Consider the following 13919-nt stretch of genomic DNA (forward strand, 5'->3'; position numbering starts at 1 on the left):
GCTGCTTTGTTTACCGGCGTAACCTAAGCAGCAGGATTTCACTGCTGTTCAAAAGCGCCTCCTGCTGGCAGAGACTGAATCTGCAGCTCATCTGCTGTTTCCATCAGATATTTTAAGTCCAATAGTTTCACAAAACTAAAGTCAGACTATTGTTTTTGCTTCAAATCTAGAAATTATATTCTGATTTAGATTAAAAACGGGCCATCCTGAATCTTTGCTAAGATCATAATTAAAATGCAGTGTCTGCCTCTAATTTTAATTGGAAACAACACAGGCATTGGTTGTTTTTATATGAAAAGATTTTATATATTTGTAAGACTTATTTGGGTTTATTTTAAATTTAATTTTAGTTGTTATTTATCAGTTTCACAAAGAAACATGCAGAAATAGCCTATTGAAGCACACTTTTTATTTGCTGTATACTGACTTAAATATAAATATATGATATATATTATTAATATATTAAATGTAAATAAACATTATGCAAAAATCACTTTATAAGGGGTTTAAACACAGGTGTGTGAATATAGCCAGCCTCTAATGGTAAAATGTATCAGTTAATTTCTTTTATAATCAGACTTGATAGAAACAGTCTGCAGAAACACTTTGATTGACATTTTCCCTTTGTACGTGTCATCAGAGGGGCAAACCCCACCCATTTGTGACCATTTCTCCCTCATTAGCATAATTAGCCCTGAGTGAGAAGCAGCCGTCCACCATTAGTGTTTGAGCTGCTGAAGTTAATGTCAGTGACTGAGAGGATTATAAATGTGGAGTTTTAGATGAAGCACAAATGACCAGCGACAGGAGTCTCCATAGACTGACGCATTCTGAGAATCAGATAACATTAGTCATGTTTTGAATCTGCCACTATGCTGACGAGCAGGCATTTGTAGCTCCGCCTTTTCTGAACACAATCTCATTTGGATTTAAAGCGACAGTCACCAAAACAGCACAGTTAGGATCAAAGCCTAAAAGGGTCAGTTTCAGAGCGTTATTAAATATTATTTGTGTGGTATTTTGAGCTGAAACTTCACTACACTATAGGGACATCAGAGACTTATTTTACATCTTGTTAAAAGGGGCATAATAGGTCCCCCTTTAAAAAAAATGTATTAAAATAGTAAGAAAATCAGATTGTGAATCAGTCGATCATGACATCCCCACAGTTTACAAACTCCAGATGATTCCTAGGATGTTTCAGCAAAGCTCAATATTTCTCACCAGTCCCGGCAGCACCGGCGCTAGCCACATGTGTCGGCCATCATGAGTGTTATTAACTCCATCAATCAGTTTATCTGGCGTGCGAACATCACCACACACGTTATCCAACACATTCACACTGTCAGGGAATGCAGCGATGTCTGTGTGACAAACTGTTAAGAAAAGTCGTGTTGTAGAGCTGTAAAGGGTCTTGAGTGATGTGTTTGTGTTCATTCATTCATTCATTCATTCGGCTTACTCCCTAATTTATCGGGGGTTGCCACAGCGGAATGAACCTCCATCAATTCCAGCATATGTTTTACACAGCGGACCCAATACTGCGAAACACCCATACACACTCATTCACACACATACACACACACTCATACACTACGGCTAATTTAATTAATCAATTCCCCAATAGGACATGTCTTTGGACTGTGGGGGAAACCAGAGCATCCAGAGGAAACCCATGCCAACATGGGGAGAACATGCTGACTCCACACAGAAATGCCAACTGATCCAACCGGGACTCGAACCAGCGACCTTCTTGTTGTGAGGCCACAGTGCTAACAACTAAGCCACCGTGCCACTTAATATTAGCGTTCAATAAACCTTGATTTCTACAGTGCTTTTCACAACATACATTGTGTCATAGCAGATAAACACAGATCACATCCCATCAATATGTCTGATAGTGGAACATGCAGCAATTCAGGCAGAATAGAGAGTAATGTAGTTTAATAAAGGCATAGCTCACCCAAAAATGAAGGTTCAGTCATCATTTACTCATCCTTGACTCATTTCAAACCTTTAAGAGTTTCTTCTGTTGAACACAGTGGAGGATGTTTTAAAACATGGGCCTCAAACTGGACTCCTGGAGGGCCGCAGCTCTGCACAGTTTTGCTCCAACCCTAATCAAACACAGCTGATCCATCTAATCAAGGTGTTCGAGACTACTAGAGACTAATAAGCAGATGTGAGTTGGAGGTGGTTGGAGCTAAACTCTGCAGTGCTGCAGCCCTCTAGGAACAGAGTTTAAGACCACTGGCTTAAAGAAAGACGGAAAACAGTAACTATCAACTTTCATAGTATTTGTTTTTCCTACTATGCAAGTCAATGGTTACAGGTTTTCAGCTTTCTTCAAAATATCTTCATTTGTGTTTAACTTGTAAAGAAAGAAACTTAAAGTTTGCATGAATCAGAAGCTGCGACTGTTTTTTAAATTGTATTATTATTTACTATTATTGTGAAAGAGTTCCTAAAGTAACGAAATATTAAATAAGAAAACAGTGGGCGTGGCTTGTTTTTTGTGCTGCAAGCTGATTGGATGTAGTAAAGTAGGCATTTCATTAGGAAAGATTGGGAAAAACGTTTGGGGAGAGTTATTACAACCTAACAGACTCCTCCTCCACCTCATCAGTGCAGTTTGTTGTCAAAACTGACAGCTGGAGGGGGCGTGGTTAAGTATGTTAGCCACACCCATTACCTCAGACAGACGTAATCTGAGAATCTAACTGAAAACAAACAGGAAGTGCATTTTCAGATTGCAATTAACGATTAAAAGGGCAAACTATTTTATTTTTCTTAATGACATGCACAGATAAATTTTTAACCACAAAAATAGCAATGCGAGCTAGCAAAATCAACCTGATTCGTTTTGATTTCATGGGGAGTTTAAAGGTACCACTTAATGTAGAGTAAACAGTGAGTACATTAAAATTTTGGGTGAACTGTCCCTTTAAATGAAAACTGATTCAGTTCAGTATAAACGTCACTGTTGCAGTTTTATTCCATTCAGATTCATAGAAATGTCACATAAAGAGGATACTGTTGTCACTGAGCGGGATCTTCTGGTCATTCTGGTCATAAAACTCCAGTCCATTGAGGCCGATGTAGTATGGACCACCCCACGTCGTCAACAACTGCAGCTGGAAGATGACTGATACACATTCAGTCAAGGAAAAAACGGAGCTCCAACACAATATCTTGGTAAATGGTGACTATTTGATGTTTTGATGAATTATAAGTGTCTCACTGGAATGAATTTGTACAATCTAATGTGCCTTGCATCAGTGACTATTCATATTTAGGGATGGGAATTCATATTTAATATCTGGAAGAAAAAAAATCCTCATGTATATGAATTAATATGGAACTGATATGAAACGGTGTCAAAACATAAAGCAGTCATGGTTGCCTATGGGATCAGGTTAGGATATCTAACACAAGGAACAACAATAAATCCTTTTGTTTTTCTGATATATTGTTAAATAAAACGTATACAAGTGGCAAATGACTACTTTTAGCTACATTTTCATCTATAGACAAGCTGAATAAATACTTCTTACCATGAGACTAAATGAAAATGTATATAAATTACACTTGCAGGCTATCAGTGTGCAGTCTTAATGCATTGTTCATTTGGGCCAATAGCTGATTAACTGAAAATATTTACCAGCTACAAATATTTCCTAGCATATATAACACATAAAACACATATGTAGTAATATGATACATTAATAATGCACAGAGAAGGTGGTGATATAGCCATGATATGTGGTGTGCATTACTGTCTACTAGTTTAACTTATGCTAGAGTTCCCACACCTAAAGCCACTGTTCAGATGTTGTATATGAGACTTTGTCAGGTTTCTGTCCTCAAACCGCTCCTGTGTGTAGCACTAGTTTCTTACATATCCCATCCAAAGCCTTCTGTTGTGTTTCGATGTGATTTGTGATGGTTGTAGCTGTGAAATAACTCATTTCAGCGTAGTGATGAGACACAGGGCAACTAATTAGACCAATGGCATACAGATCCAACATTGTCCCAATACAAATTCTCGATAATAAAGTAGCCAAACAACAATGCTTTGCAATATTGCAAAGATCAAAACACAATAGAAGGCTTTGGATGAGAGATATAAGAAACTAGCATCATGTTTTATATAATACATAGTTATTATTTGTCAGACTTATGTAAAAATAGACTAATGTTAATAAAATGCTAATTAATTAATAATAATAATAATATATTAATATATAAATAATAAATAAATAAATTAATTAATTAATTATTTATAATATTGATAATAATATAATTAATTAATTAATTATGTTAATGCTAATGTACCTTTATTATGCATGGAAAATGGCCAGTTTGAGTGTGATCTCACATTTATATGATTGATTCTGTTACTAATTTGGCTTCTGACACAAGAATCAGCAGGATATTTAAAATGAAAGTAAATTAACTCATAACACATAATAAGCAGAAGTCAGGATACATCCACACGGCATTAATGGAGCTTCATAATCCATACTGGCCATCTCAGCTCTCCGATTCCCAGCCCTGAGAACACACACAAATAGACGATCACCACGTGCCACATTTAAAAGTTCACCCAAAAATGAAAATTACCCCATAATTTACTCCTCCCTCAAGCCATAGTCAGTGTACATGACTTTTTTGAACACAGTCTACACACCATGCTGTATAATGGTGTTGGATAGTGACTTTTATTTGGAAGCTTCCAAAAAGAGCATAAATTCATCGTAACACTAACCTTATGAAGCGTATCAATGTGTTTTTGTAACAGAATTATACGCAATTGTTGACTTATAAACTCCAATCACTTACCTCTGATAGTAAAGTTTGATAGTTCACAGTTTGACTTCTTCAGTAAACAAACTGTGTGATAATTCATTCCTAACCAATATTAAATTAACCTTACATCGCAAATTGTTATAAGTATATAAGTCAGTCACACATAACATGCATTCAGCTGCCGCTACAATTGATTAGAGTTTATAATTTAAAAAATTTAATATTTATCGTACAACTACATGTACATTCGCTTCATAGGACATACGATACCCCCTGATGATATATAAGATAGTTTGATGACAGTTTTATGCACTTTTAAAAAGCTTCAAAATAAAAGTCACTATGCAACACAATTATAGCATGGATAAGAGCCAGGATAACATTTAAAAAGTCATAATAAAAGTCATGAATTATAATTATCAATTTTGGGTGAACTATTTCATTAAAGGTCCCATAAAGTGCATTGAAACATGCATTTTTATTCAGTGTCTGACGTCTGAAACATGAAGAGAGAATATAGAGCAGTGTTTCTCAACCACGTTCCTGGAGGACCACCAGCACAGCACATTTACCAGGTCTCCTTAACCAAACACACCTGATTCGGATCATCAGCTCATTAGCAGACAATGAAAGACCTGTAATGGGTATGACAGACAAAGGAGACATCCAAAACATGGTGGTCCTCCAGGAACGTGGTTGAGAAACAATGGTATAAAGTATACAGTAGCTCCTCCCCCTTTTAAAAACCAGCCAATAGCGTTTTGTTTTAATCACCGCTCTGCCAGTAAGAGTGGTTGAGTTCAAGCGGATGAAATGAAAAGCAAATGAAAAGCAATTTGAAGGGGGCGGGGCATGTCACTAGAGAGCATTTGATTGGTCAGAATATTTCACGAGAAACTGAAGTATGAGGTGACAAACTGCAAGCTTTAGACAATGTTTATATCAGTTTTAGATCTTCTAAATGTGAATTTCGTCACTGTTTGGAGCACACTAGTCTATAGATATCCTAAAACTACCATCTAAAAACTTTATTTTAATTGATATATTTCACAGGATCTTCAAGCGCAAAAAAATAAATAAATAAAAAAAAAACAAAAGAGACAATATCAAAACTCTGATGTACCGGTGAGCACGTGTGTCGTCTGCAGTGAGTGATCTGCTGTAGGCCGCACTGCTGGGGTTTGACTGAAGGTAATCTATGAACAGAAGCTCCTGTGCGAAGTCAAAGTGGCAATTCCCTGGACCCTTACGAATGAGGAAACCCTCCAGTGGAGAAATACACACTTCATCCAGGAACACATGCACAACCTTCACCTGGAGGAGAAACACACAGGTGCATGTGAGTAAAAATACAGACCACAATGAGTCTAATAGTTATGCAAAAAAATACAATAATTTAACAATAACAAAAACTTTTCAGGCCATAACCGAACTGAATCTATGAAAAACACTGAAGAAACAAAAGTAAAACCTGCATTTATTATTATATTTCAAATATATTTTGACATTTTAACTTTATTTAGTTTTTTATATTTTAAATTCACAAAGAAATACACTGCAACAGCCTGAGAAAAAAGGACAGCTTATTATTACCTGTATAATGTCTTTTCTATAATCTCATTTTGTAATAATAATAATAATAATAATAATAATAATAATAATAGTGGAAAAAACATATTGTGAATCGAATCAAAACGTTAATTTAGTGAAACATTATCACATGCCATGAGGAAACCGTCACTATCAGTAACTCAGGATATTACCAATAAACTTGTTAAGAATATAGCTTAATAAGCATGTTTGGAAATGTCAAAAATACCATTTTATTAAAAAAAACCAAACAACAAAGTAGCATTCCTCTCTTTAAACTGTATATATTTATTAATTTTTATTTTTAAATTATTTGTATAGGGGTTTCCACCTTTATTGATAGAACAGTGGAGATTTAAAGACAGGAAAGTGTGGGGAGCAGAGAGAGGGGAAGGATCAGCAAAGGACCTCGAGCCGGGAATCGAACTCGGGTCGCCGCGAGCACCTGGGTGCTTTATGTCAACGCACTAACCACTAGGCTATTGGCACCAACTTAAACTGTATTTAAATCAAGAAAAAACGAAGGATGCACGAAAATTAAAACCCCAACTAAAACTTCTGGATGTAAAATATACCAACTATTCCAGCACATGTTTTACACAGCGGATGCCCTTCCAGCTGCGACCAAGTATTGTGAAACACCCATACACACTCATTCACACACACCAATCCAACCCACTAACCCAATTCACTATAGCGCATGTCTTTGGACTGTGGGGGAAACCGAAGCACCCTGAGGAAACCCACACCAACACGGGGAGAACATGCAAACTCCACACAGTAATGTCAACTGACCCAGCCGGGACTCAAATCAGAGACCTTCTTGCTGTAAGGCCACAGTGCTAACCATCGAGCCACCATGCCGCCCCACATATATTATATATCTAAATATAAATGTACATTTTCTCAAATATATGCATGCCTGTGTTTATTTATACATAATAAACATACACAGTACACACACAGATATTATGTCAAAACAAACTTGTGTTTTGGATGCGACTAATCGCGATTAATTTTTCCTTAGCATTAAATATTTCTGCTAAATGCCCATCTGTGATACTTCCTGAATAATAAGGCCAGACGGCGTCCTCACCCCTCTGTAGGAGTCTTCAGGAGATTTGTTGTAGTTCCACATTCTGAATCCTGCGATGGTCTGCGGCTCAGTGAACTGCACAGTGAGTGTGTGTTCGGAAGCGGATGTGAAGGGAATCAGCCACATGTGCTTATCATCCGTCGTGATGTTCACTCCGTCAAACAACCTGAAAGAGGAAGAAGAACGGATTACCTAAAATACATTTTAAAACCTGATATACAGAGTGAAATAAGAGTAGAAGTGAGTCGAGAAGGGATACAGCTGCTGACACATCAATACAGCATAATATTTGTGACACTGTACAACAATAATTACTGTTTTTACATTACTGTGAGGGTTGGGTTCAGGGGTAGATGTTATTAAAATACAATGTAATGTGTAATTTAATCAATATTATGAATAATACACTGTATAATTACTGTTTATTAAATTACTGTGATGGTTGGGGTAGGGTTGATGTTAATAAAATACAATGTAATGGGTAATTTAATCAATAATATGAATAATACTCTGTATAATTACTGTTTTTACATTACTGTGAAGGTTGGGTTCAGGGGTAGATGTTATTAAAATACAATGTAATGTGTAATTTAATCAATAATATGAATAATACTCAGTATAATTACTGTTTTTACATTACTGTGAGGGTTGGGGAAGGGGTAGATGTTATTAAAATACAATGTAATGTGTAATTTAATCAATAATATGAATAATACTCTGCATTATTACTGTTTTTACATTACTGTGAGGGTTGGGGAAGGGGTAGATGTTATTAAAATACAATGTAATGTGTAATTTAATCAATAATATGAATAATACTCAGTATAATTACTGTTTTTACCTTACAGTGATGGTTGCATTTAGGGTTGGGGTAGGGTAGATATTAGTAAGATACAATTTAATGGGTAATTTAATAAACAATATGAATAATACTCTGTATAATTACTGTTTTTACATGACTGTGAGGGTTTTGGTAGGGGTAGGCCTTATTAAAATAAAATTAAAGGGTAATCTAATAAATAATATGAATAATACTCGGTATAATTACTGTTTATTAAATTACTGTGAGGGTTGGGTTTAGGGGTAGATGTTAATAAAATACAATTTAATGGGTAATTTAATCAATAACATGAATAATACTCTATATAATTACTGTTTTTACATTACTGTGAGGGTTCGTTTATGGTTGGGGTAGGGGTAGATGTTAATAAAATACAATTTAATGTGTAATTTAATCAATAATATGAATAATTCTCTGTATAATTACTGTTTTTACATTACTGTGAAGGTTGGGTTTAGGGGTAGATGATAATAAAATACAATTTAATGGGTAATTTAATGAATATTGTGAATAATACTCTGTATAATTATTGTTTTTACATTACTGTGAGGGTTGGGTTTAGGGGTAGATCAGTGGTGTAGTCCTAAAAAAAAAAAAAAGGTGGTGTACTATTACCCACCCAACCCGCCCATGCTGTTTGATCATTTTACCTGAACGTTTCAGCGAGACATCATTCAGTTGACTTTGAAAAACTCACTAAATTTTCTCACAGCTGCTGAGGTCATCAGGGGGCGGGAAATGGCGCAAAATGTAAACAAAAATGCACCAATTGCAACAAATTAAGATGAGAGTTAAAAAAACCATTTGGTATACAGTTAAGGGATGCGAATATACGTAAATTAGGCAAGTCTAATCAGCAAAACAAGTGAGTATACCGAGGGTATACGCAATTATTGATCCTCAGAAGTTGTAATTCCCAAACAGCTAGTGGAAAAAAGTAGGCATACTGAGTATACATGCGTATAGGCCCGACTACACCACTGGGGTAGATGTTAATAAAATACAATCTAATGGGTAATTTAATAAATAATATAAACAATACCCTGTATAATTACTGTTTGTACATTACTGAGAAGGTAGGGGTAGGTGTAGATGTTAATAAAATACAATTTAATGGTTAACCTAATAAAAAAATATGAATAATACTCTGTATAATTACTGTTTTTACATTACTGTGATTGTTTAGGCTTGAGGTATACGTTAATAAAATACAATTAATGGGTAATTTAATAAATAATTCTCTTCCGCAGCTGTATCCCTTCTAGCAAAAACCCAGATTCACTGACTTGTCCAGAGTTCGAAGGTCATTGTTGTAATCAGGAAGGTCATTGAGGTCACGGGGTGATGCTGTTACCATAGAGACGTCAATAGGAATACTCTCACCCCCCTGACCGACCACCTCTAACCCTGTCAGACCCACATAATGAGGGTCACCCCACGATGACATCACACTCAGCCGAACAACTGCAAACACAAAAAGTGTTGACCTGTAAAGCACATCTCACACAATGAGAAAAACACACCAATGCAAAGCTAATTTTAGTCATTTAACTATTGTCATGTCATATATTCAATTCCAGTTTATTTATATAGTGATTTCACAATAATGGCTGTTTTAAAGCAGCTTTACGAAAGGTGCACATTATTTCATTACAATCAACAAATCATCCGGAAAAGTGAAGGTTATTAGTTACCATAAATGTATTAGTTACTAATAACTTTAACTAATTAACTAGCAACTAATAGCATTTAAAAGTTCAAATTATTATATATAAGCATAGGTAGCCTGCAGATATATAGTATATAAGTGATATCTACGTGTACATGTTCAATGAAGTGTATTCATACACTGTCCACAGATGAAAACAAAATGATCAGCCCTTAAGTTAATTAGGTTAATCATAAAAGTCATTGGACAACAGTGGTTAGTTCTGTAGCCAATCCAAAATAATAATTTCTCTAGGGGGGCTAATAATATTGACCGCAGAAATTATTTAATTTTTATTATTATTCCAGCCAAACTGAAAGAAATAACTCCTATATAAATATATTAGGAAATACTGTGGAAAAGTCCCTGTTGAACATCACTTGGTAAAGGGAAAAGGGCTAATAATGTACATTAAATATAAATAAAATACTTGAATGAAGTCAACCTGTCAAAATAAGAGTTTGGATTTATTGTCCAGAAGAATGTACTCAAAATAAGAGTAGTAGTAGTAATATTAATAATAATCATTCATTCATTTTCTTTCGGCTTAGTCCCTTTATTTATCTGGGGTCACCACAGTGGAATGAACCGCCAACTTATCCAGCACATGTTCTATGCAGTGGATGCCCTTTCAGCAACCAAGTACAGGGAAACATCCATACACACTCATTCACACACATACACTACGGACAATTTAGCTTACCCAATTCACCTATATTGTAGCACGCTTTGGACTTGTGGGGGAAACTGGAGCACCCCGGAGGAAACACATGTCAACACGGGGAGAACATGCAAACTCCACATAGAAAAGCCAACTGACCCAGCCGAGGCTTGAACCAGTGACCAGATCTTTTAATCTCAGTTGCTTTGCGCACATCCTGTCTTGTTGATATGATTATACACCTTACGACGGAGACATGGTAATACGCAGCTGTCAATCAAATCGGTGGGCGGAAAAACCGCACTCCTACGTCACGTTGCGGTCAGCCTCAAAATGGCAGGCATTTGGATGCTATTTTAACATCAGGAAATAAAAATAAAAAATAAAAAAGACTTATTGTCTTTATCACCCCAGTATGACTGTAGATACACTATACACACAGTTCTGTCGAAGCAGCTTACAAAAGATGATTTTCTTCACAGCTGAACTTTCAACCAAAGTTCAACCAAAACTATTAGTAAATGGTGTAAATTTAAGGTAATAAAGTTCTTTCACAAACCAACCGTTTCACTTCACAAGACCTCAGTTTATTGTCAGGAGCTATTCATTTTATTTGGCCTGTAAGTGTCTTTTTTACTCTTAAATTGCTAAAGACTTGAATTTTTATGAAAGACTAAGAACCACAGCTTCAGCTAAAGAAAAACTAAACTACTATCTTGTAAGTTAACTGAGCTAATTGCTGTATTATTTTTAAATCCAGAAGAAAAACTGAAGCCAGAAAAACAGTTCATAATTGTAATTAATAATAAATAAATAATAAATGTAATAGAGCCAAAGAAACTGCAACTGGTCAACAATGGAAAATGTACAAAAACTGTTAAGCCATGAGTGGTGCATGTGTGTGTGATAACCAAGCGGCAACCTCCCGCTCTCCCTCTGGAAGCCAACACGGAAGTAACTGAAACTGCAATTCATCAAAATTCCGCTAGTCCTGGCTCCATAATAGAGCAAATTGCAATTGAGCCCACTGTTAGAATGGCCAACTTTACAGCAGAAAAAAAAGGTGTTTACAGCCTGGTACAAAGAACGATTTTGGTTCATATAGCTATTATTACCCTCCATGACAACTGTGAGGGGGGTGAATTTTTTTATAGCTCATCCGTTTCCTTTATATTAGGTTATATTAAGTTTGCATAATTAAGGGCGTGGCCACTTGAGTGACAGCTAGGTCTCGCTGGTCGCCGTCACTTCACCTCAGCTGAATCCGGCAGATTAGCCACTGATCTCGGCATATTCATCATATTTTTCTTTTGTTTTATGTGGCTTTACACAGTCAGATGATATGGGATGCTGTGTGCACTTAATTGTGCTCACAAACCATTCACGTGGCCTCCGTTTCCCATGTGAGTAAAGTTATATACTTGTATACCATCTCTATAAATGTATTTGTTTTATTTAAGATCATTTATCATTTATATTTTTCTTTAGACCCGTAAAGCACTCCAGAATGTGACAGATTGATTAGCTGTAGGCTCTAGAACAGTCATCTGAAGCGTTGTCATACAGTGTTATGCTGGATTTCATCAATAGTCTTGCATTTACTAACTCAGACTATATCTGAAGTGTTTGGACGTATTTCGCGTTTTCCTCCTGTAGAAAAACATCATGAGAACAATGTTTAGTGGCTCAATGTGTTACAACAGTGATTTTAAAAGTCTAAACCCTTTACTGATATAGTGTACAGCCAAGCACATGTGGTCAGAACACAAACGAGTCGCAGATAATACAGTATCAAGGGTTTCTCCCAAAATAAAGTCTGTCTGCCAGGTCTAAGCAAAGTGTCAGCAGGTGTCTGTAGCTCCGCCCACTCTCCGCCTCTTTGTCCTTGTTTGGTATCCTGCCGTGGGTGCGATGACGCGCAAACAAAATGGCGACGGTTGGCCGCGCTTACTTGTAGCTTCTTTTGCAGTGTTCAGAAACCTATGGGTGACGTCACGGATACTACGTCCATATATTTTACAGTCTATGGTGATAACTCCCTGATCTTTAGTTATCTACTGATTGATTATAAGTGATTTACTGATACTCACTGCTGCCAGTATAAAGTCCAGCTCCAGTATCAGCACAGGGTTCTGCTGCGGGGACACACTCCATATCCATCTATGACAACATACAAAGTTTTAGATTTAGTCTGTATATATATAACATGTGAAGTTCAGCCCAAAATACAATGACTAAATAAACAACCCCTTATAAAAGTGCTTTTGCATAATACGTCTGCTTTACGCCTGCTCCTCACCGGCGTCTGGTAGTTCCTGAAGCCGGCCTGTGTGAACGGCCTCTCCTCTCCTTCCCCATCAGCCGTCTGAGGCCGTTGGAGCTCCTCTTCTTCTACACTCGGCCCGCTCGTCTCCATCTCACTGCCAAACGTGTCATCAAACTGCGCCATGGCCTCCAGGATCTCATCATCCGTGGTAAAGAGGATGGTGTCGCCAAACTGATCCAGTGCTGAAACACAAAACATGATGAAATTCATGCTGGCATTCAATTATATTTACATTTCGGTCACAAACACTCTCAGGATTTAGTATGGTAATGAATATATATATGGCAATGTTGAAGTATTTAATCGTGGGGGAATAGATCTGCTACGCTGCTGCTTTGATTATTATGACAGAGCGGGTACCGAGACCTGCCACTGCTAGTATATACATAGACATGCCGTGTGAGAATATAACACGCTGCTGCTGCAATCATAATATGCGTAACCCCCCGTAGCAGATCTAAACACAGGTGGAGCTAGGGTAGAGGAGGGTCTCTGAAAACATGCCACAGCTTGACAACATAAGATGACGTGAAGCTTTTAAACTGATGAGGAGCAAGGTCATTAGCCGCCGGGGTGACAGCAACCAATGTCCTGCTCCATGTAGCTAATGACGCAGGAGCAGATGTGGTGACCTATTAGTCTGCGAGCACATGGAGTTTCATTGCAGAAATTTCACTTATTCACTATTAGCAGTTCATGCATTCCTATTGAAATGCAACCATGATATTTGAGTCACTAGTACAATGTCATGATTACCAGCGATCTCTAACCACCAGAGGTTGCTGGTAAGCACTCACCTTCACAATAACCTATGGACTACAAATCCGCCATTCATGGACTACATTTTCATACATGCACTCCATTCACAAACACACATGCTTCCTCATT

At 36.8% G+C, this 13919-nt stretch overlaps 1 protein-coding gene across 1 annotated transcript in view; it reads right to left on the bottom strand.

The window, feature by feature from the left end:
* The window catches only part of LOC130218551 (katanin-interacting protein), a 52526-nt gene that overhangs the window by 6256 nt on the left and 32351 nt on the right, over positions 1 to 13919 (bottom strand). The window contains exons 16-23 of the mRNA XM_056450764.1: positions 13005 to 13213; positions 12796 to 12865; positions 9623 to 9800; positions 7496 to 7661; positions 5933 to 6123; positions 4490 to 4554; positions 3035 to 3145; positions 1225 to 1364 (exon numbers count right to left, since the gene is read on the bottom strand). Coding sequence (XP_056306739.1) covers positions 1225 to 1364; positions 3035 to 3145; positions 4490 to 4554; positions 5933 to 6123; positions 7496 to 7661; positions 9623 to 9800; positions 12796 to 12865; positions 13005 to 13213 — 1130 coding nt within the window. The remainder of the gene's footprint in view (positions 1 to 1224; positions 1365 to 3034; positions 3146 to 4489; positions 4555 to 5932; positions 6124 to 7495; positions 7662 to 9622; positions 9801 to 12795; positions 12866 to 13004; positions 13214 to 13919) is intronic.

Source organism: Danio aesculapii, chromosome 24 (genome assembly GCF_903798145.1).
Source record: "Danio aesculapii chromosome 24, fDanAes4.1, whole genome shotgun sequence".
In the NCBI taxonomy this organism is placed as follows: domain Eukaryota; kingdom Metazoa; phylum Chordata; class Actinopteri; order Cypriniformes; family Danionidae; genus Danio; species Danio aesculapii.